Source organism: Hylobates moloch, unplaced genomic scaffold (genome assembly GCF_009828535.3).
Source record: "Hylobates moloch isolate HMO894 unplaced genomic scaffold, HMol_V3 SCAFFOLD_15, whole genome shotgun sequence".
NCBI lineage: Eukaryota > Metazoa > Chordata > Mammalia > Primates > Hylobatidae > Hylobates > Hylobates moloch.
In genome coordinates, this window is record NW_026652290.1 from 4,339,264 (window position 1) to 4,361,400 (window position 22,137).

At 42.1% G+C, this 22,137-nt stretch overlaps 1 protein-coding gene across 13 annotated transcripts in view; it reads left to right on the forward strand.

Annotated features, from left to right (window-relative positions):
- The window catches only part of TNRC6C (trinucleotide repeat containing adaptor 6C), a 145,037-nt gene that overhangs the window by 59,505 nt on the left and 63,395 nt on the right, over positions 1 to 22,137 (forward strand). For all 13 annotated transcript variants that reach the window (XM_032178200.2, XM_058428987.1, XM_058428985.1 and 10 more), the window contains one exon: positions 10,760 to 11,086. In XM_032178200.2, the coding sequence (XP_032034091.1) occupies positions 10,760 to 11,086 (327 nt within the window). The remainder of the gene's footprint in view (positions 1 to 10,759; positions 11,087 to 22,137) is intronic.

The window sequence follows — 22,137 nt, forward strand, 5'->3', positions numbered from 1 at the left end:
CCACGCATTCAGACAAGGCTGATGTACTTGTACTCATCCACTGAGCCTGTTGTGCTTGTAGCGCAAGGCTGTTACAGAGTAAAAGCACCTGCGTTTCTAAGAGAGTAATTTCATTTCTCCACACTTAATATGTTCCTGTTTCTTCTTGATTAATAGCATCATTTTAACTTTTCATTCAGTAATCATAAAAAAGATTATTTTTACAGTTGGAGAGGAGACATGGAATAGGTTTTTTTTTTTTAATTTTTATTTTCTTGAGATGGAGTCTCGCTCTGTCACCCAGGCTGGAGTGCAATGGCGCAATCTTGGCTCACTGCGACCTCTGCCTCCCTGGCTCAAGTGATTATTCTGCCTCAGCCTCCCAAGTAGCTGGAATTACAGGGGTATGCCACCATGCCCAGCTAATTTTTGTATTTTTCGTAGAGATGGGGTTTCACCATGTTGGCCAGGCTGGTCTTGAACTCCTGACTTCAGGTGATCTGCCTGCCTTGGCCTCCCAAAGTGCTAGGATTAAAGGCGTGAGCCACCACGCCTGGCCTATTTATTTATAATTTTTTTAATTAAAATAAAACAATACCTACATAAGACGTCGGGATATATTACCAGGATTTTTCCTCTGGAAGGTTTCTATGTCTGATAGTCTACTATTACAAGTAGTTTCTGTTCCCTCTATTAGTATCTGGCCCTTTTCCTGTAGGTCTAGTCTTTGGGCCAAAAAGATGCCTTGAGACTCTCACCAAGGTCATTCCCAGAATTTTAGACTTTGCTGGCCATATATGGTCTCTGTCATATATTTGTCTTTGAGTTTTTCCCCATCCTTTGAAAATGTAAGGGGCATTCTTAGTTCACCTGCCAGTCCTGCCCTACTCACATAACAGTTATTCAAGGTGGAAAGGGAAGACTGGTTAGGAATACTTTGACTCTTAAAAAAAATGAGGCTGTCTTAGATATAAGATTGACTACACATAATGCATCAGGCAGATAGCACACAGGAAACCATATTCCATATCCAAATGTCTTAGAATTTGGTTGTTTATATTGAAAAAAGGACTGATAACATTCATTTATGATTTGCTTACTTCTTCCTTTCTGTAGCATGAATTCCTTTTCCTCTGAAGGTTTTGAAGAAAAACAACCCTGAATTTGTCCTTCAGTCATTTAAGAACGATTAACAGCAGCATGGTGGAAAAGCATGGTCAGAGATGTGACTTCTAGTCCCAGTGGTAGCTGGGTCAGCCATCTCAGCCAGATCATCTCGGCTAACTGAGCCTGTGCAGACAAGGGTGGGACTGGATGATTTCTAAGGTTCCCGTCAGCTCAAATTCTTTGCTCCTGAGTCCTTACCTAATTGTTTCCGTCAGGTTTTGGGTTCTGGTGCATTTTCTTCATTTCCAGTCTTTTAAAAGGCAAAATGACAGGTAGAAGTACAAGTGTAGTTGGCACTCCTTATCTGTGGCTTCCGCATCCATGGATTTAACCAACTGTCAATCAAAAATATTTGAAATATAAATGGACAGTTGCATCTGTACTGATGCAGTACATGTACTGTACATGTACAGACCTTTTTTCTTGTCATTATTCTGTAAACAATACAGTATAACAGCTATTTATATAGCATGTAAATTACATTAGGTATTATAAGTAATCTAGAGATTATTTAAATATATAGGAGAGCTGGGCATGGTGGTATGCACCTATTGTCCCAGCTATTTGGGAGGCTGAGGTGGGAGGAACACTTAAGCCCAGGAATTCAAGTCCAGCCCACCCTGGGCAACACAGTGAGACCCCGTCTCTAAAAAAAAAAAATTAAAAATTAAAAACAACAACAAAAAGTATGCGGGAGGATATGTGTAGGTTATACACAAATAATAACCTGTTTTATATCAGGGATTTGAGCATCTGTGGATTTTGGCATCCAAGGGGGTTTCTGGAACCAATCCCTCTTGGATACTGAAGGATGACTGTACTTTGACTTTTATAGTAGCTAGCCATCCAATGTCAGTTATTTACAAAAGAGAAACTGGGTTTTTCACCACAAAAATTTCTGTAGCTTGCTAATAGTTCTCTTTTTTTATTCCTTCCTTCTCCTGCTCCTCCTCCTCCTCCTCCTCCTCTTCTTCTGCTGATGCTTTTGAATTTCGTAGTAAAAGAACCAATATTCCTAGCTTCCCAAGAAGCACTTGTTGAGTCTAGAATAAAACTTTTGAGCTGGGCACAGTGGCTCATGCCTGTAATTCCAGCACTTTGAGAGGCTGAGGTGGATAGATTGCTTGAGTCCAGGGGTTGTATCTACTAAAGATACAAAAAATTAGTTGGGCATGGTGATACACATCTGTCGTCCTAGCCACTTGGGAGGCTGAGGTGGTAGGATCACCTCAGCCCGGGAAGCCAAGGCTGCAGTGAGCCGTGATCATGCCATTACACTTCAGCTTGGGCAACGGAAGTGAGACCCTGTCTCAAAAAACAAACAAAAAAGCCTGGCCGGGCACTGTGGCTCATGACGGTAATCCCGGCACTTTGAAAGGCCAAGGTGGGTGGATCAGTTGTGGTCAGAAGTTCAAGACCAGCCTGGCCAACATGGTGAAAACCCATCTCTACTAAAAATACAAAAATTAGCCAGGCATGGTTGCGGGCACCTGTAATCCCAGCTACTTGGGAGGCTGAGGCAGGAGAATCACTTGAACCCGGGGGCAGAGATTGTGCCATTGCACTACAGCCTGAGCGTCAAGAGCAAAAAAAACTCCGTCTCAAAAAAAAAGCAAAAACAAAAAAACCTTTTGAGGCAGATGCAATAAAGTGTGAAAAAATAATTGCTAGTATGCTAATTGTAATTTTAAAATACATTGAGTGGTTTTAAGTTTACCAGACAAATGTCTCTGTATTGTGCTCTCAGTTTTATTTGGAAAGTTGCTATTGTGAGAGACAGCAAGTTTTCTTCTCTGTTGTGGGTTGTATTAACGTTTTTTATTAATAGGCTGTATTATTTAGAGCAGTTTTTTTGGTTTGTTTGTTTTTGGAGACGGAGTCTCGCTCTGTCTCCCAGGCTGGAGTGTAGTGGTGCGATCTCAGCTCACTGCAAGCTCCACCTCCCAGGTTCACACCATTCTTCTGCCTCAGCCTCCCAAGTAGTTGGGACTACAGGCACCCACCACCACGCCCGGCTAATTTTTTGTATTTTAGTAGAGACGGGGTTTCACCGTGTTAGCCAGGATGGTCTCGATCTCCTGACCTCGTGATCCGCCCGCCTTGGCCTCCCAAAGTGCTGGGATTACAGGCATGAGCCACCACACAATTTTAAGTTTACAAAACAATTGAGCTGAAAGTATAAAGTTCCCATGTATTCCCTCTCCTCACCACCACTAGCTTCCCATATTTGTGTGGAACCTTTGATACAACTGATGTTCTAGTATTGATACTTTTTTTTTTTTTTTAAGGCAGAGTCTTGCTCTGTTGCACAGGCTGGAGTACAATGGTGCGATCTCAGCACACTGCAGCCTCTGCCTCCCAGGTACAAGCAACTCTCCTGCCTCAGCCTCCCGAGTAGCTGGGATTACAGGTGTGCGCCATGACGCCCAGCTAATTTTTGTATTTTTAGCAGAGACGAGGTTTCACCATGTTAGCCAGTCTGGTCTCAAACTCCTGACAGGTGATCCACCCACCGCAGCCTCCCAAAGTGTTGGGATTACAGGCATGGGCCACCGCACCCAGCCAATACATTATTATTAACTAAATTCCACGGTTTACATTAGGGTTCACTCTTTGTGTTATACATATCTGTGGGTTTTGACATGCACAATATTGTGTATCCGTCATTGCAGTTTCCCTGCCCTAAAAATCCCCTGTGCTCCGCATAGTCATCCCCCACTGCCCTGGCAACCACTTATCTTTTCACCATCCCTGTAGTTTTGCCTTCTCTAAAATGTCCCGTAGTTGGAATCATACAGTATCTACATACTGTGGATTTTCTACATACTGTAGTTTTCTGATTGGCTTCTTTCACTTAACAATATGCATTTATAGTTCCTCTATGTTTTCATGACTTGATAACTAATTTTTTTAAATCACGTAATGTTTCGTTGTCTGAATGTGCCAGTTTATCCATTCACATACTAAAAAACATCTTGGTTGCTTCCAGTTTTTGACAGTTATGAATAAAGCTGCTATAAACATTTGTGTGCAGGTTTTTGTATGAACATAAAGTTTTCAACTCATTTGGGTAAATACCTATTAGCTTTTCTGTTATTATAATTAGCTGAAGGTCACTGTCAGGAAAATACATATATATTTATATTTAAGAATCAACTTCGGCCGGGCGCGGTGGCTCACGCTTGTAATCCCAGCACTTTGGGAGGCCGAGGTGGGCGGATCATGAGGTCAGGAGATTGACCAGGCGTGGTGGCGGGCGCCTGTAGTCCCAGCTACTCGGAGAGGCTGAGGCAGGAGAATGGCGTGAACCTGGGAGGCGGAGCTTGCAGTGAGCCGAGATTGGGTGACAGAGCGAGACTCTGTCTCAAAAAAAAAAAAAAAAAAAAAAAAAATCAACTTCAACTTATAACAAATAGGTTCTGCACTTTTCTTTAAAAAGAAAAGATATAATGGATGTTCATTCCATATAAAGGTAAAGAACTTTAAAATCTAAAGTAATTACATAAAGTATTTTATGTCTACATCAAGGCCAAGGAAATAGGAGCAGAGACAGGCTGGACATAGGGAAGAGGAAATCCGTGGACTCTGAAATGCTAGCCATCACAAAATTAAAACTGCATGTCATGTTCTCTGGGCTTCACTTAAACCATAGGCTTTCAGAATTAGAAGGAGCCTTAGAGTGTCAGCTAGTCTAAACCTTTCATTTCCAGATGATAAAACTGAGGTCTAAGGATATGAAAATTACTTGATCCAGGTCGTATATATTATTAGTGGAAGTGAATCCAAGTTTTTGAGGTCTCTAGCCTTAGTATTTTTTTATTTCATCAACTAATTTCTTTACATGATGTTGCTGTCTCTGCATTTTTTTAAATTTATATGTTTGAGAAAAACAATCACTCCTTCAACATTTATTTAGCGGCCGGGCATGGTGGCTCACGCCTATAATCCCAGCACTTTGGGAGGCTGAGGCAGGCGGATCACGAGGTCAGGAGATCGAGACCATCCTGGCTAACACAGTGAAACCTCGTCTCTACAAAACTACAAAAAATTAGCCAAGCGAGGTGGCAGGCACCTGTCGTCCCAGCTACTCGGGAGGCTGAGGCAGGAGAATGGCGTGACCCCCGGGGGGCGGAGCCTGCAGTGAGCCGAGATCCTGCCACTGCACTCCAGCCTGGGCGACAGCGAGACTCCGTCTCAAAAAAAAAAAAAAAAAAAAAAATGTATTTAGCACTCACTGTTGTCTGGTACTATGCTGCCATAATTTACAGCCTAGAGAAGAAGACAGTCATTTTAAAAAGTAACATACACAATGCTGAGTGCTGTACCAAATACCGGGTACTGTGGCTGTTCAGTCAGAAGCACCTAGACTGGCTTAGGCGAGTCACAGGAGGTTTGGAGAGGAGGTGACATTTAGTCTGATGTTAAAGAATAGATAGGAATTACCATGTGTTTTGACTCTGACATTATCAATTGCATTATGCACTATTTTATGTACCACTAAGAAAAAAATTGCCAGTTAAACTGATATATTCATTGTCAGTTATAACATGCATCCCAATTTCAGAAATGTTGAAATATTTGGAAATGTGCCCTAGAACTGATGAAATGTGGTGGTTAGATGAAGAAGCAGGCAGCTCACAGGGGAGTTTAGCACTTGCTGAACCTCAAAGCTAAGTCTGGGGAACTGGGAGTCCTACTGCTCAGGACCACGTGGACCTTGCAGAGAGTTTGGATTTTATTCTGAGAGCATTACAAGACCTCAGAGTTTTCAGCCAGGGAGGAGATCTGCATTTCAGAAGGATCACACTGGCTGCAGTATAGGTGGTGGATTAGAAAGAGTCTCTTACGGTACTCCAGCTAAGAGATGAGGGTGCCCAGGTTCTGATGGTGACAGTTGGAATGAAAATAGATGGGTGAAATTGAGGGATATTTGAGGGTGGAGGGCATTTAGGAGCTATTAATAGAAATGACAAGGTTTGCTGATTGATTAGATGTAGGAGAGATTGAAATACTAAGAAGGGCGAGGCAAGAAAGCTGATGAGTATATGGGACGTGTTGATTTTGAAGTGTATCAAGTATAAAAGAGTGGACAACAAAGCCATAAAAGAAAAGGAAACCTGCCAAGGGGGATGGGAAATAGTAGCATGGAGGAGTAGACAGGCAAGAAGGCAGGAGTGGCCATCGCTGATAAAGACAACTTGAGGGGTCTTTTGGTCTAAAGACTGAGGGGTCAAAAGATAACATGGCCTTGGATTTTAGCAGCAAGGAAGAAATTATGGCCTTGGGTAGTCAGTTTCATAAAGGTTTGGCAGGAGGAGAGGAGAGAGTGGGAGGAGCTGGAGGAGAATGTGGAGTCCAGGAGAGGTGATTGTTGCCATTTGTGAAGAGATTAGATATTTGAACATGTTCAAGTGATGATGAGAAGGAGCTAATTACAGTAGCCAGACAGGTCTTGGGCCAGTTAGAGGTTGGAAATGCAATTTCTTTCACTCTGCACGCAAACACAGCAACCCTCTTCTTTTTTATATTCAGTTCCATCATATTGAAACATTGGCTAGAAAAAAATAGGGAAATATTTGTAAAGCAAGGAATTGATCCAAGACCCAATCTTATGTTTTGGGCCTTCATATCTACTTTGGAGAGAGTTGTGAGTTGAAGACCCAGGACACGCGAAGTCCCTAAGATAGGATCCAGAGGTTTGGAGGGTGCCCCTTGCATTGCCTCTCTGACCCCATTGATTGTGAGACATATCGGTATTGCACATACCATTAAGAAAGGAAAATATGCTGCCTGTGCACTGACATGTCATCATAAGACACATCCCAATGTAAGTGATGGTAACCTGTGAAGGGATGTGTGTCTTTGAGTTGATGGAATACAGTATTAGCCTTAGATAGGAATAACAGATGTGGGACGAAGAACAGGGTGACACTCATATGTCTGTAGTGACAGAAACTTGGAGTTTTTTTTGTTTGTTTGTTTGTTTGTTTTTTTGAGACGGAGTCTCGCACTCTCGCCCAGGCTGGAGTGCAGTGGCGCGATCTCGGCTGACTGCAAGCTCCGCCTCCCAGGTTCACGCCATTCTCCTGCCTCAGCCTCCCGAGTAGCTGGGACTGCAGGCGCCTGCCACCATGCCCGGCTAATTTTTTTTTTGTATTTTTAGTAGAGACAGGGTTTCACCGTGTTAGCCAGGATGGTCTCGATCTGACCTTGTGATCTGCCCGCCTTGGCCTCCCAAAGTGCTGGGATTACAGGCGTGAGCCATCGCGCCCAGCCAAAACTTGGAGTTTTTACTTGATGGCTTTTATTTCTTCTGCAGAGTAGTCAAGTTCGTTTTCTGGGGATAGGGAGAAGTGGGAACAAGGAGGTAAAGGCATTAGGAGCTCAGGAGTGGAAGATCTCTAAGTGAATTGTTGACAGCACTGGAACAAGGCAGACCCAGGAAGTTGCAGGATTGACAGGAAGCAGTGAGGGCATTCTGAGACCAGGACCATGCATTCGTAGTGGTACCAAACTGCATGTCACATGATTTTCTTGAGAGATACTTAGCAACCTGAGTCAGGAAGTAGGGAGAGTAGACAGTGGGCTCATCTAGGACTAAGGACTTGCCAGGCACTAGTGACAGATAGACAGTGAGGCAAAGACCTGGAGGATACTGGCAGTGTGGACAATGTAGTGTTCACATGGTAGATGGCCAAGTCCATGTTGAGAGACAAAAACTGCAGGTAAACTGGAGCTGACAATGTAAAGGGAAACAGTACCGTATCATGAACCACCCCCCAATGTTGACTTAAAATATTTTTAAATGTTTCTTCTACATAAAAGATATGTACAGAACTAGGTATAAACTCATTTTGTACATAGCTGTTTCAACTATCAAACCAGTGATGTTTGCAAATTGAGTAGAAAACCAAAAGTGTTTTCAAATAACAAGATAAATGTAATGTCCTGGATAATGATGTTTTGTGTACAAGATGAGATGGGACTGACTATCGAGGTGCAGACTCTTGCACTTTACATGTCGGCATGCGGAGTTACTACTGGAATCACTGTTTGCATTTGGCATGCTTATTAGTAAACCCTATTATTAGATTATTACCCAACTCTTCTGCCCCTTTTTTAAAATTTAAATTACTATGAGATCTTTGTTTATGCAACTTACTCTAATATGATTTTGGACCTTTAATTACTGCAAATTCATTATTCGCACAGTAGGCCCAACTGCATTCTTTCCCAGTAAATCTGGCAGAGTGTGGCAGTGCTACAGATGCCAAACCACAGTTGCTGACACTAAAATTCAGTAGTACAATCATACCTTGCTTAACAGAGAGATACGTTCTGAAAAATGCACCGTTAGGCTGTTTTGTCATTGTGCATACCCAGATGGTATAGGTTGCTACTCACCTACGCTATGTGGTAGAACCTTTTGCTCCTAGGCTGCAAGCCTTTACAGCATATTACTATACTGAATACTGTAGGCAGTTGCAGCACAATGGTAAGTATTCGTGTTCTCTAAACATAAGAAAGGGACAAGAAAAATACGCTATAAAGAATTTTTAAAAGGTACACCTGTATAGGGCACTTAACTATGAATGGAGCTTGCAGGACTGGAAGTTACTCTGAGGAATCAGTGAGTGGTGAGTGAATGTGAAAGCCTAGGACATGACTATACACTTAGGCCACACTAAACTTACTTAAAAAATTTTTTTTCAGTAATAAAGCTTTTTAATTTTTTTAAGATTTTTCACTCTTTCATAATAACACTTAGCTTAAAAGACACATTGCACGGCTGTACAAAAAATATTTTTCTTTCTTTATATCCTTATTCTGTAAGCTCTTTTCTGTGTTTAATTTTTTTTTTTTTTTAACTTTTAAACTTGTTAAAACCCTAGACACAAACACACACACAAGCCAAAGCCTACACGAGGTCAGGATCATCAGTATCACTGTCTTCCACCTCCACATCTTGTCCCACTGGAAGATAACATGCATGGAGGTTTCATCTCCTGTGATAACAATGACTTCTGGATATCTCCTGAAGGACCTGCCTTAGGCTGTTTTACAGTTAACTGTTGTTTTTGGCTTTTTTTAAATGTAGAAGCAATACACTCTAAAATAATGACAAAAAGCATAGTAAATACATAAACCAGTAATATAGTTATTATGAACCATTATGTACTACTGTACATAATTACTACTATACATAATGCATGTGCTAGACTTTTTTTTTTTTTCTTTTCTTTGAGACAGAGTCTCACTCTGTCGCCCAGGCTGGAGTGCGGTGGCGCAGTCTCGGCTCATTGCAACCTCCACCTCCCGGTTTCAAGCAATTCTCCTGCCTCAGCCACCTGAATAGCTAGGATTACTCGTACCAGCCACCACACCTGGCGCGCGTGTGTGTGTGTGTGTGTGTGTGTGTGTGTGTGTGTGTGTGTGTGTGTAGGTAGTAGAGACAGGGTTTCACCATTTTGGCCAGGCTGGTCTCGAACTCTTGACCTCAGGTGATCCGCCCACCTTGGCCTCCCTAGACTTTTTATATGACTGGCAGGATGGTGGGTTTGTTACCACCAGCATCACCACAAACACGAGTAATGTGTTGTGACATTGCAACGGCTGTGTCACCAGACGATAGGAATTTTTCAATTCCATTATAATCTTATGGGACCACTGTCATATATGAAGTCAGTTGTTGACTAAAACGTCATTATTTAGCTTTAATTATTCAGATAACCCAGAATGCACCAATATATGTTTTATACATTATCCTCAGAATTAAAACAAAAATACATATAAATTCATGGACACCTGAAGATTCCTTCGTTTTATAAATATTGAACAAGAGCAGTGGTTCTCATAGAGAGGTGCTGGAACCAGCAGCATCAACATTGTCCCAGTAATTGTTAGAAATGCAAATTCTGGCTGGGCATGGTGGCTCACACCCGTAATCCCAGCACTTTAGGAGGCTGAGGCGAGTGGATCACTTGAGGTCAGGAGTTTGAGACCAGCCTGGCCAACATGGTGAAACCCCATCTCTACTAAAAATATAAAAAGTAGCTGGGCTTAGTGGCCTGCGCCTGTAATCTCAGCTACTCTGGAGGCTGAGGCAGGAGAATCACTTGAATCCGGGAGGTGGAGGTTGCAGTAAGCTAAGATGGCGCCACACTGCCCTCCAGCCTGGGTGACAGAATGAGACACTGTCTCACACTAAAAAAAAAAAAAAAAAAAGAAATGCAAATTCCCAGTTTCTCCTTGCTTTTTGACACTGAATCAAAGTCTGGAGGTGGGCACCAGGTGTCTGGGCTCTGATAAGCCCTCTAGGTGATTGTGATGCAAACCAAGTGTGAGAACTGCTGCTCCAGTCTTAATGTATCACCTTGATTTTACAGATGAGGAAACCAAGGCCCAGGAATAGCTGGCTCAGACTCTCAAGATTAGTTTGTGTGTAGCAAAACTAGGTCTCAAACTTGGAACTCTAGACTTTAGTCCAGTTCTGTTTCCAAAGCACTACATTGTCATTTTTTCTCAGTTTTTGGTTATGGTTTCCTTGGTTTGGGTTGGGTTTTAAAGGGGTCTAGCTAAAGTTTTGGGTTCTTTTGCCTTTTGTTCATTTCAGTGCCAGAACCTACTAAGACCTGTTCAAGCCAGCCCCAACCTGCCGGTACCAGTACCAGTACTTCCACCAGCACTATCTCAAGCAGCAACAATGGCAAACGTGCATCTGCCAGTGGCCAGCAGCCAGCTGCATCCCGTTACCTGCCTCGTGAGGTGCCTCCACGCTTCCGCCAGCAAGAACAGAAGCAGCTATTAAAGAGAGGCCAGCCATTGCCTACGGGGACTCTAACCAGTGTGAGCCCAACCCAGGGTGCTGGGCCTGCAGGGGTAAGCCCACCTCCCCTACCTGGAGCCGGAACACAGCATCATCCCAGTAAGCTCCAACCAGGTAAAAACTACATAGGATGAGACATTGTTTTGATCTGAAAACTGTTTGCTATTTTCAACTTTGCTGCTGAGCAATAGAAATAGACATATTTTGGTCCATACTCACTGCATACACAGAGACAGACAAATTCATTTCATTTTAAGTGGGTTTTAAAATTTAATTGTGTTTTCCCTCTATTTATTTACATTATTGCTCATGAGTTTGCAGATGGCATGAGCTACTTCAGCTGAGCTTATTTTTCATCAGAAACTAAAGGTCTGTACATTGGTCCATACGAACCCATCAAGGCAGATACTTCAGAACGCAGCAGTGAAAACTTTTCAGTAAAACCCTTTTCTCTCAATTTCCTAGTCTGTTTTATGAGTGCACACAAGCATTTTTTGCAAGGAGGTACAGATCCTTCCACTAGGCGTTTCTAACTGTAACTTAGTCATACACATTGAGCCAAGCCTATCTGATACCTCCTCATCCTAAGCCCCACTTCTTGTTGCTTCCTTTCTTGTAACTAGTTGATAGCTTTCTTTTGGGTCCTAAGAAAAATCACCACTTGTTTATTTGCTTTCCAGCTGCCAAAATGTAGATGTCTCTCATTTCCTGTCAGCTTCTTTTCCAATCTCCTTGACTTGATGGATTTGTACTTTTGAAAAATTCATGTACTGTAGTTTTAAGGAATTTTTGGAAGAGAACAAAGTATTTGTGGTCAGCTGCCATGTTCTCTGTTAGATTCTTCAATTTTTCGGTTTCAAGTAACAACTAATAATTAGTGCTGTTTCTAGAATGGAAACTTACCTGCTCATAGTTGTGAAATTAAGGTCTGTAATTAGATGTGCAAGGAGGCTTCTTAGATTGGAATTTAAAAGAAACACGGCACAAGTCATATTCTTGTTTTCTTTCATGTGCTGCTTTTTAATATGGATAATAATTCTAGCATGACCTAAAAGTATTTATAGCAATGTTTTTCAAAAGTGTGACTTTGTAGTATAGTCACAACTAATATTTATAGACAACTTTACCAAGTCTCTTCAAATAGTCTTGGCTTTCATCTGCTAACCACTTGGTAGAGGGGATGTAGGTCAATGATTGTCACCAAAAAGCAAGGCAGAAAAGATAAAATATATTCACTGATCAAGAATATAGTCTCATCTGTTTAGTTGCCAGCAGTTTACAATCAAACATGCTACTTTCCCAATATGGTCTTTAGGAAAATCTTAACAGAGACAAGGATTCTATAGTTAGACATAAATAGCTTGGTGTTTTAATTTAAGGGTCTTATTTTGAAAAACTGAATAGGAAATATAACAGCCCTGCCTGTTCTGGTTGTATCTGGTTGTGATGTGATTGGTCGACAGTATTGCGTCAGTTTTCTCATCAAATGCTGCTGGTATAGAATGTTACTGGTATCTTCTTAGATAAGTAGAAAATAAGCAATTAAGTCAATAAAATCTTGCTATGATAATATTCCTTCATTAAGTATTTGTCTCTGTAAATATAACATTATCCAAGAAAATACTCCTACTTCATAGTCCTTCTAAAATATATATTGTAGGCTGGGCACAGTGGCTTACACCTGTAATCCCAGCACTTCGCGAAGCTAAGGTGGGCGGATCACCTGAGGTCGAGAGTTCGAGACCAGCCTGACCAACATGGAGAAACCCAGTCTGTACTAAAAATACAAAATTAGCTGGGCGTGTTGGCACGTGCCTGTAATCCCAGCTACTTGGGAGGCTGAGGCAGGAGAATCGCTTGAACCTGGGATGTGGAGGTTGCGGTGAGCCGAGATCACACCATTGCACTCCAGCCTGGGCGACAAGAGCGAAACTCCGTTTCAAAACAAAACAAAAAAAGTGTGTGAGTGTATGTATATAAATATTAAATATATATATATATGCACACACACACACACACGTCAAAGAACATAAATCATTTTATGGATTAAAAACATCTCAAAAAATTGATCAATCTGTCGTGAGCATAATAAGAAATTCATTCTTGACTCCCAAACAAAAATCTTCATTTTATACCGATTTCATCTCTTCCTCAGTAGTCTCTGGTATCACAGCCAGATGCATCTTTCTCACTCACCACCCTTCACTGACGAGGGGTTCCCTCACAAACCTGCCCTGGTCACCTAGTTACTAATGCACAAACTCTCCGTTTTTCTGTCTGGCTGTGAAGGCCCTTCATAGCTGAGTCTCCCCAACATTTTTCCCCCCACTCTCCATGGCCTTCTTTTCTCTTTTCTTTTCTTTTCTTTCTTTTCTGAGACTGAGTTTCTCTCTTGTTGCCCAGGCTGAAATGCAATGGCACAGTCTTGGCTCACCGCAACCTCTGCCTCCCGGGTTCAAGTGATTCTCCTGCCTGCCTCAGCCTCCTGAGTAGCTGGGATTACAGGCTACTGCCACCATGCCTGACTAATTTTGTATTTTTAGTAGAGAAGGCATTTCACCATGTTGGTCAGGATGTTCTCAAACTCCTGACTTCAGGTGATCCGCCTGCCTCAGCCTCCCAAATCGCTGTGATTCCAGGCATGAGCCACCGCCCCCAGCCTCCATGGCCTACTGTCTATTATGATTGGGATTGCTTTCTTACTGTCTCACAAGTGTGCCATGCTCACTGTCAAGTCCCGCCCATGTACACATGCTTAATTGCCCCCCCACCCCCGCTTTACTTCAGTTCATTGTCCCCCCGCTCCCATGAGGCTTCCCCAAGCAGCTCTGTCTCCATTCTGTTCTCACAGGTGTAATATGCCCAGTTTGTAACATACACCTTTGTGCTTACCGTGTACTATATATCCTGCATTTTTTGCTGATTATGTCATAAGAGTCTTGCCTTTCAACTAAGTTGGAAATATCCTATGAAGAAAATGTTTGAGGTCGGGCACGGTGGCTGACGCCTGTAATCCCAGTACTTTGAAGCCCTGGGCAGGTGAATTGCTTGAGCTCAGGAGTTCTCAGCAAAACCCCGTTTCTACAAAAAGTACAAAAATTAGCCAGACATGGTGGCATGTGCCTGTGGTCCCAGCTACTCAAGAGGCTGAGGTGGGACAATCGCTTGAGCCTGGGAGGTGGAGGATGCAGTGAGCCAAGATCAAGTCACTGCATTCCAGCCTGGGCAACAGGAAAAAATAAATAAATAACGTCTCTGAGCTTTCTATGACTAAGCAGAATGGGAAAATCTCTGAACCATAGGCGAGGACTTGGAAACTAGAACTTGTTATGCCACCAACTAGTACTTCCATTTCTCATCTAAAATGAGAGATTTGAACCTCTCATGATCTCTAAGGTCCTTTCCTTAAATTTCTGACTCAGACACTATTCCAATGACTTTTTTGATTTTTGTCAGTGGAAGGACTTTCAGGAACACTGTCCCGTGTTGTTATGGTGTCGGCACCGGGATTGTAGGTGAGCATCACCATGCGTGGAGGCAATATGGCAAAGTGGTCAAGAGACAGGCCCAATCCACTTACCAGACCCACCACCTCCTGTGTGACCTTAACCAAATCACCTTCACTTGCTGCACTTTTGACTCATCTTTGAAATGAAGAGATTCCTAATCTTGAAGATGAGGTATTTATTTCATATGCAGCACAAGGCCTTGCTTATAGTAAGTGTTGAGTAATGCAGGTGATAGTTGTTAATGTGAGACTTGTGAGACTTTGAAATATACAACAAATATGTACCCATCTTTGAAACACCATTGTGAAGCAGAGTGTTCACAAATCCCAGCCACCTGACAGGCTGAGGGAGAAGGATTGCTTGAGCCCAGGAATTCAAGACCAGCATGGACAACATAGCAAGACCTGTTTCAAAAAAATACTCAAAATTTTTAACTGACTAAATTCTAAAACAGTGCAGTAAAGCTTTCTCATCACTCTGTGATTTGTATATATTTTGAAGTTTCACTTGTCCTTTCTAGAGTTCTCTTTTTCATATTATAGTTGTTTAATGAATTCATATCCAGGTGAAATTCTGTTAGTGTATTCCTGAGGAGTAACCAGATTTCTGGTTGCAGTGAAAGTATTTTTAGATACAGTTTGAAATAAAAGCTCTTACAGCTTTCTTAAAAGTAATACATAGATTTTCATTGTACTTGAATCTGTCACTTTAATGTAGAAGTGACTCCTACAGTCACTTCTACATTAAAACAAAAAAATAGAGTTTTATTCATGATTACATTTCCCTAACTTGTAAGGTTCAATTAAAAAGAAGTACAAATGCTGGGTCAGTAGAACTAAGATTGAATTAACCAAGCAGGGGGCAGGTGAGGGAGGTATCCTTAGGAATTTAACAGCACACCATTTCTAATGAAAAGCAAAGTGAAACTGGGAGTTCTTTCAGCTTAGCACATGAATTTCTGTGTTTTTCTAGGTGTATTAGTATGTAAACTCTTTGTGCCCTCCCCCCAAGTTTTAGTGTGCTTAGCAAAAACTAAAGAAGGTGAAGTATTCGTGGAAGGAATTGATGGAGTTTGAGTTACCTTTGTCATAGCTTTAAAAAGTTGCACAGTGAAGATTTGTGGGCATCCTTGTTTCCCCATAACTGAGTATTTGACCAGTTGCCTGCTGCTTTCCCGTGGAAGTAAATGTTATAGTCCTGTACTGTGCTAATGGAAAACTTACGTGTCCATTCCAGTAAATAGAGAGGATTTATGGATAAAATTAAACAATAGAGGAGCAGAAATGGGAAAGTTTTTAAAGAGTTAAAAATGGAATTTATAGCATTTTTAGCTGTGTAAGTATAGATAAAATTTATATTTACATACTGTTACGGTACAAGGCAACTGGTGAAATTAGAAAACAGACTTACATAGGCCGGGCGTGTTGGCTCACACCTGTAATCCTAGCAGTTTGAGAGGCCGAGGCAGGTGGATCACCTGAGGTCAGGAGTTTAAGACCAGCCTGGCCAGCATAGCGAAACCCCATTTCTACTAAAAATACAAAAATTAGCTGGGTGTGATGGTAGGCACCTGTAACCCCAGCTACCCGGGAGGCTGAGGCAAGAGAATCACTTGAATCCGGGAGGCAGAGGTTGCAGTGAGCTGAGATCACACCACTGTACTCCAGCCTGGGTGACAGAGCAAGATTCCATATAAAAAAAAAAAAAAAAGAAAAAGAAAAGAGACTTAGTCTGACAGTTATTTATTTCATTATTCTTTTTCTTTATATAGCACATGCTTCCTAACAGGATGTAAATCAGTAGATTCATCTGGCTCTTACAACATTTTGTCATAATTCACCTTTTGATTTACATTAATCTGCAAGCTTGTTTCTATAGAAAATTGCAACCACACATTTTGCCATTTCTTAGACAAACTAGTGTACTAGCTTCACACTTTTTCACTCTTTTTCCTTTTCTTCCTGTATGAGAATGTTCAGGCAGCAGTGCCACACTCAGCTTGCACAGCTCTGAGAAGGGAGGAAGATGCTAGCCTTTCAGAACTGTGGTTTTGTCATGTGTGTCTTCATTTGTTCATTGAGCAGAACATTTGTTGAATGCCTACCGAACATCACGTACCCTGCACTGGGGATGGACAATTCATGAGTGAAGTGTTTTGGAATAACCAATAAGTAAGTCAGCCACTTCAAGGTATTGTAACAGAGATAAGCATAGAGTGCCACATGGAAAGGACAACTAACCCAAACTGCGGATAGGGGACTGCAAGGAAGCCTTTCTGGTGGAGGTGATACGAGCTGAGTTTCAAGTTAGCTGTGCTGGGCAAAGAAGGTGAAAGGGTGTCGTAGATGGAGTGACCTTCATGCACGAAAAGCGCAAACTCGCAGTTGTAAAGCCTCTCAGTAACTGCTGCAGGCTCATTGTGGCAGGGGGACAGTGGGAAGATCTAAGGCTACAAAAGTTGGCTGTTGGTATTACTAAGTAGTAGTAATAAACCAGCATAAAAACTTCTTTTGGTAATTGAGCCAAATTAAATTCAGATTTAAAGCTCTTCCAACAAGTTGCTTTTGGAACTTGATAGACTAATTCTGAACTTCATCTAGAAGAGCGAATGTACGTGAATAGAAGAGCCAAGAAACTGAAAAAGCATAATGAGCTATCACTTGGAGCTGTGATCCTCTAGTGATTTTAACAGCGTGTTTCCAGGGCAGGAGTAAACGCAGATCCAGGAACTACGATATAAAGAGAGCAGGGGGAAAACAGATGTATATATGGAGAGTTTCAGGTCACTGAGAAAATACTGGTTCAGATCAGTATCATGCTACAAAGCCATATGCAAGACAAATATAAGAACTACAGAAAGATGACGTAAGAGTATTTTCTAAATCTTGGGAAAAAATTTTAATCATAAGCCATGAAAAGAAAGACTGACAAGTTTGAATGTATAAAAATTTAAAAGTTTTGTACGCGAATATGAATAAAATCTGAGAGGACATGTTTACAGTGTAAATAGCAAAAGGTAAATATCTCAAAAATACCAAGTGTTCCTACAAATCAAAAGAAAAACAGTCCAATAGAAGAATGGGCAAAGAATGTGAACGGGAAGATCATAGAACTACCACAAATGAGTCCTAAGTATGTTGAAAGTATTCCCTTGTGGCTGGGCATGGTGGCTCACACCTGTAATCCTAGCACTTTGGGAGGCTGAGGCAGGTGGATCACGAGTTCAGGAGATCGAGACCATCCTGGCTAACACAGTGAAACCCCGTCTCTACTAAAAAAAAAATACAAAAAATTAGCCGGTCATGGTGGCGGGTGCCTGTAGTCCCAGCTGCTCGGGAGGCTGAGGCAGGAGAATGATGTGAACCCGGGAGGCGGAGCTTGCAGTGAGCCGAGATGGCGCCACTGCACTCCAGCCTGGGCGACAGAGCAAGACTCCGTCTCAAAAAAAAAAAAAATGTATTTCCTTGTAATCAAGGAAAAGATAAATGGAAACAGCACTGATAGATCACTTTTCACTTACCAAATTGTCAAAACTTTAAATCTTGTTAATACTCCTTTATTGTAATAACACAGTACTATGGATTGAGTGCTTATCATTTGCAAGATCCAATTGCTTTACACGTATTAACTCATTTAATCTTCTCAAGACCCTGTAACCACCGCAGGCGATCAGCGAGAGTGTGGGAAAAGGAGACGCTGGTGTGCTGTTGGTTGGAATGTAAGGAGGCATGTGGCAGGATTTATCAAAATGTTGGGTAATATGACGTAGCTGTTCAGATACAGGAATACATCCTGCAGACACCTAGAGCACAGCTCTTTACTGACGACTGAATGCTCTGCGGTTGTCCTCTGCCCAGTGGCATGAATTAATAACAGGCAAGTTGGAACATGTCGAGAGGTAGTAGGGACAAAAACAGAGTTGACTGTATTCTTTACAGAACAGGCACAGGTGTAGATAGCATTAGTCTTCCAGTGACCAGCAATCTCACTTTATCCTGTGATGATAAAGAGCAGCCTGTGTTTGAGAACCAGTTGAACTTTTGCTAGGCTGCAGGTCCCCACAGAACAGCAATTTCAAATCTTGCTCCCCCACTCCCTACCTCTTATCGGGTCAGCCATCCCCTCTGTTCTTGGTGTCAACTTCTTGCTGTCACCCACGTTGGCCCGGGCATTGGGCAGAAGCTTCGTTGGTTTTGTAGCATTATTGATCTCAACAAGTATCCCATTTTAGAAGGTAACCAAGACTTGCATGCAAAAATAAGTCCTAGATGCTTTTAATATTCGATAATGCTGATGTTGAAGTGAAATTCAGTCAAGTGAAACCAATTTTGTAATGGACTGACAATTCTAAATGGAGCTTTCCAGCGTCCAGCTGACCCTTCTGCCAGTGGTTAATGCTGTGACTGTTCTCAGGCAGCATCCTGTGGCTGCCATCCCTCATGGGAAACACAGGCTTGCACACAAGGGCATCCAGAGCAGACAGGGCAATAAAGGCCTAGAAATGCCCCCTAAGGACTGGGAGAACAACAGAGAGGAGCCTACAACAAGCCCCAGAGGAGGAGGGCCTGTGGGCATTTCAGCTGTCAAAGGGCTGTCCTGAGAGTCCGCTGCCCCTGGGCAGCCCCAGAGGACAGAGGTGGAACAAGAATGGCGGAAATATAGGGTGGTGGGCAGGGTTTTCAGATTTCTGGAAGAACTTTTATTCCTTCCCCCTTCACTGGCAATAGCCAAAGAGAGACAGTTCTTGCCAATGGTGGAAGGGCTTCTGCGAGACAGATAGGCCAGGGTGCCTCCCAGCCCTGGTTCCAGGTTCTCTTTAGATAAAGACTGTTACCAGCAAATGAAGCATTGGCCTTCTCATAAAATAATACAGGGGAAAGGAGATTTGTAAATTCATGTATTGATTTGGATGGGAGTATATTTAGCCAAATAGCAACAGATCTTAACTGCAAAGATGAGTATTAGTAAGTACAGTGATTTCCAGAGATTCCAAAGAATGCCACCTGATCATGTCATGTTCAGTGCAGATTATGTTTTTGCAAGTCTGCAGGATAGCTCCAGCTTGAAACACTTGAGAGCTTTTATCTTTAAAAAATAATAATAATAACTTCTTTTGCCAAAGGCAGAACAATGTATTGTTTTGGTGGCTGCTTTGTACATTTATAAACAGAGGCTTTGATTAATATACGGCAGTGTTTGCTACTTAGATCTTTTTTAGATAGAGGCAGGAAGGTCATTAAGAAGCTGGACACTTGCCAGTTTACATGTGGGGCTCATTTAGAATATTACAGCTAGTGTTGGCATGCCAAATGTTTAGGAGTTGTTTAGAAAAAGACAGAAAGAAGGAGCGGAAAACAAAGGCAGGATGAGAGAGCCGCAGTTTATTCGCCTGCAGCCAATAGGCAAAATGCTGTTATTCTTTTGGCTGACTTTCAAAAACACAGAAGAAAAGTGGCTGTGATGCTAATTGTAACTGGGTCCTGAAGTGAAAATGTTTGTGACAATCGAAAGAATTTAAAGAGGAAGGAAGATCGGTTTAGTGTCAGCTGCAATTAGATAATCAAAGCTGTAAAATCCCATCCGTCCATGCCTCCACCCCTAGTTGAAGGGGATGATTCGGGTGCCTCCTGGAGTAGAAAGGGCATTGCCCAGCCCTGCCCGGCTTGCGGCCACGGGCGCCCGCGGGTGGCCCGGACGCAGGCTGGCCCCGGGAGCTTCCTGGCAGCTCCCTGGCAGCTCTACAGGAGGCGGCTCTCGCTGTACCCAGCCAACATGTTGTAGCGAGAGGCCAGGCGAGCCTAGATGCAGGCGTAGAGGCAGCTGTGCACGCGAGGTGGCGTCTCCTAGGAGGGTTGGGCGGCACCGTCTGCAGGTATTTCCTCACCCGTCAGCCCCTCGTAGAGCAGGAGAAGTGGAACAAACACGGAACAAATAGTGGCTGCTTCTCGCCAGTCCGTTCGTGACATAACATTCCAGTGTGTGAGTGTAGCTTCGTATCCCTAAGCTCTTGGCTGCAATTCAGATTGGATAAAATGGCGTCTTGGAAAAGAGCTGCTTGCTAAAGATCTGCCGCCCTGAGCAGAGACTTACCCATGGCTTTCCCTACTGTGGTTTCTCTCTGCTGGGCTGGCATGGGCAGGCCTTCCCAAATTAGGAAGCAAGCCTCCTTTGCCCCCAGTTTCCTTCTTCATTTAATGGACTCTTAACCTTGAGGAAGCAATCTCATTTTACTGCCGTTTTGAAGAAAAACACAAGGCAACAAACTTACTCTTTTGGACACTTTTTGTGTTTCCAATAAATCATGTACTGTGTTCTGCATTTCATAATTCCTTGTATTTATAGTAGTTGACAGATGAAATGTTTGGGAATCTGTCCAGCAATGGAATTTTTAATTCAAAGTACTTTCTCCCTGAGATCTGTACACCCAGTAAATGCAGTAGAGGGGGAGGCATCTTTGGTTTTCAAAAGCTGAAAGCTGTTGTAGCATTTATCCTGCCCCTGAAAAGCAAGCAGCGAAGGGTTTGTGGCATCAGTAAGCCTTAGTAAACATATATTGTCAACTGTTGAAAGCGTTGCAAACTAGTGTTTGTAATACATAATGTATTATTTCAATTAAAAGGACTGTGATGATAAAGAATGAACGCATTTACTATTTGTCAGTGTTAGTACCAGTACAGCATTCTGCACACCTCTAAGTAAATCTTGTCCACACTTTCCTATCAGATTAAATCTGATACCTAATTAAAATTTTGCTTACCATGGCTTTTGGAAGCTCTTCATTAAATACTTTTCCAGGAAAATTTTATCTTTATACGCTAACATTTTGGAATTTAAAGACAAAGGAAAGCTTTTCTCTTTCAACCATGCTGTTATGTAATCCTTTTTAATTTAATCACTTAAGACAGTTATGTTGCTTAGATTTTTATAGACACCTATTTATAGACTGTGTAAACCACTTAACAGCAGAAGAAAAGAGAATTTAACATTGTACATGAGCTTCAATTCTTTTTTCTTTTTAAGGCTTTTTTTTAGGGGAAAAGTTATTTGATAATAGAATATTGTGGTGGGAAGAGCACTAGATTGTATTCTGAAAACCCAGATTTCAGTTCATTCCTTACTGCTTATTAGTTACAAACCCTGGCGACTTGGCCTCTCTGAGCCTGTTTCTTCATCTGTAAAACTGACATTGTTTGTAAGGTTCAGTTAAGCCGATGTGTATGGAAATACTTCAAACTCCGAAATGGTATAAAGTATGTGATGTCTTGGTTCATTTCAGAGTTTTCATTCATTACAAAATGGCTGCTCTTAAAATTCAGTCATTCCACAGATTTTTTTTTTTTTAACAAAGCTTAACCTTTTAGACTACATTTTCATTTTTGGAATAAATCCTGGTATTCTGATTAAAAGAATGTGTGGTGATGGTGGTGATGATGGTGGTGCTATTGGTGATGGTGATGATGGAGTTGGTGATGATGGTGGAGGTAATGATGGTAGTGGTGATCATGGTGGTGGTGTTGATGCTGGTGGTGGTGTTGGTGATGGTGGTAACAATGGTGATGGTGGTGGTGGCGATGATGAGGAAGAGGAGACATTCAGAGATTTGATAGAACTAAAAGCATACTTTAATTAGCTCAGTATGCAATATAGTCCCCGGTT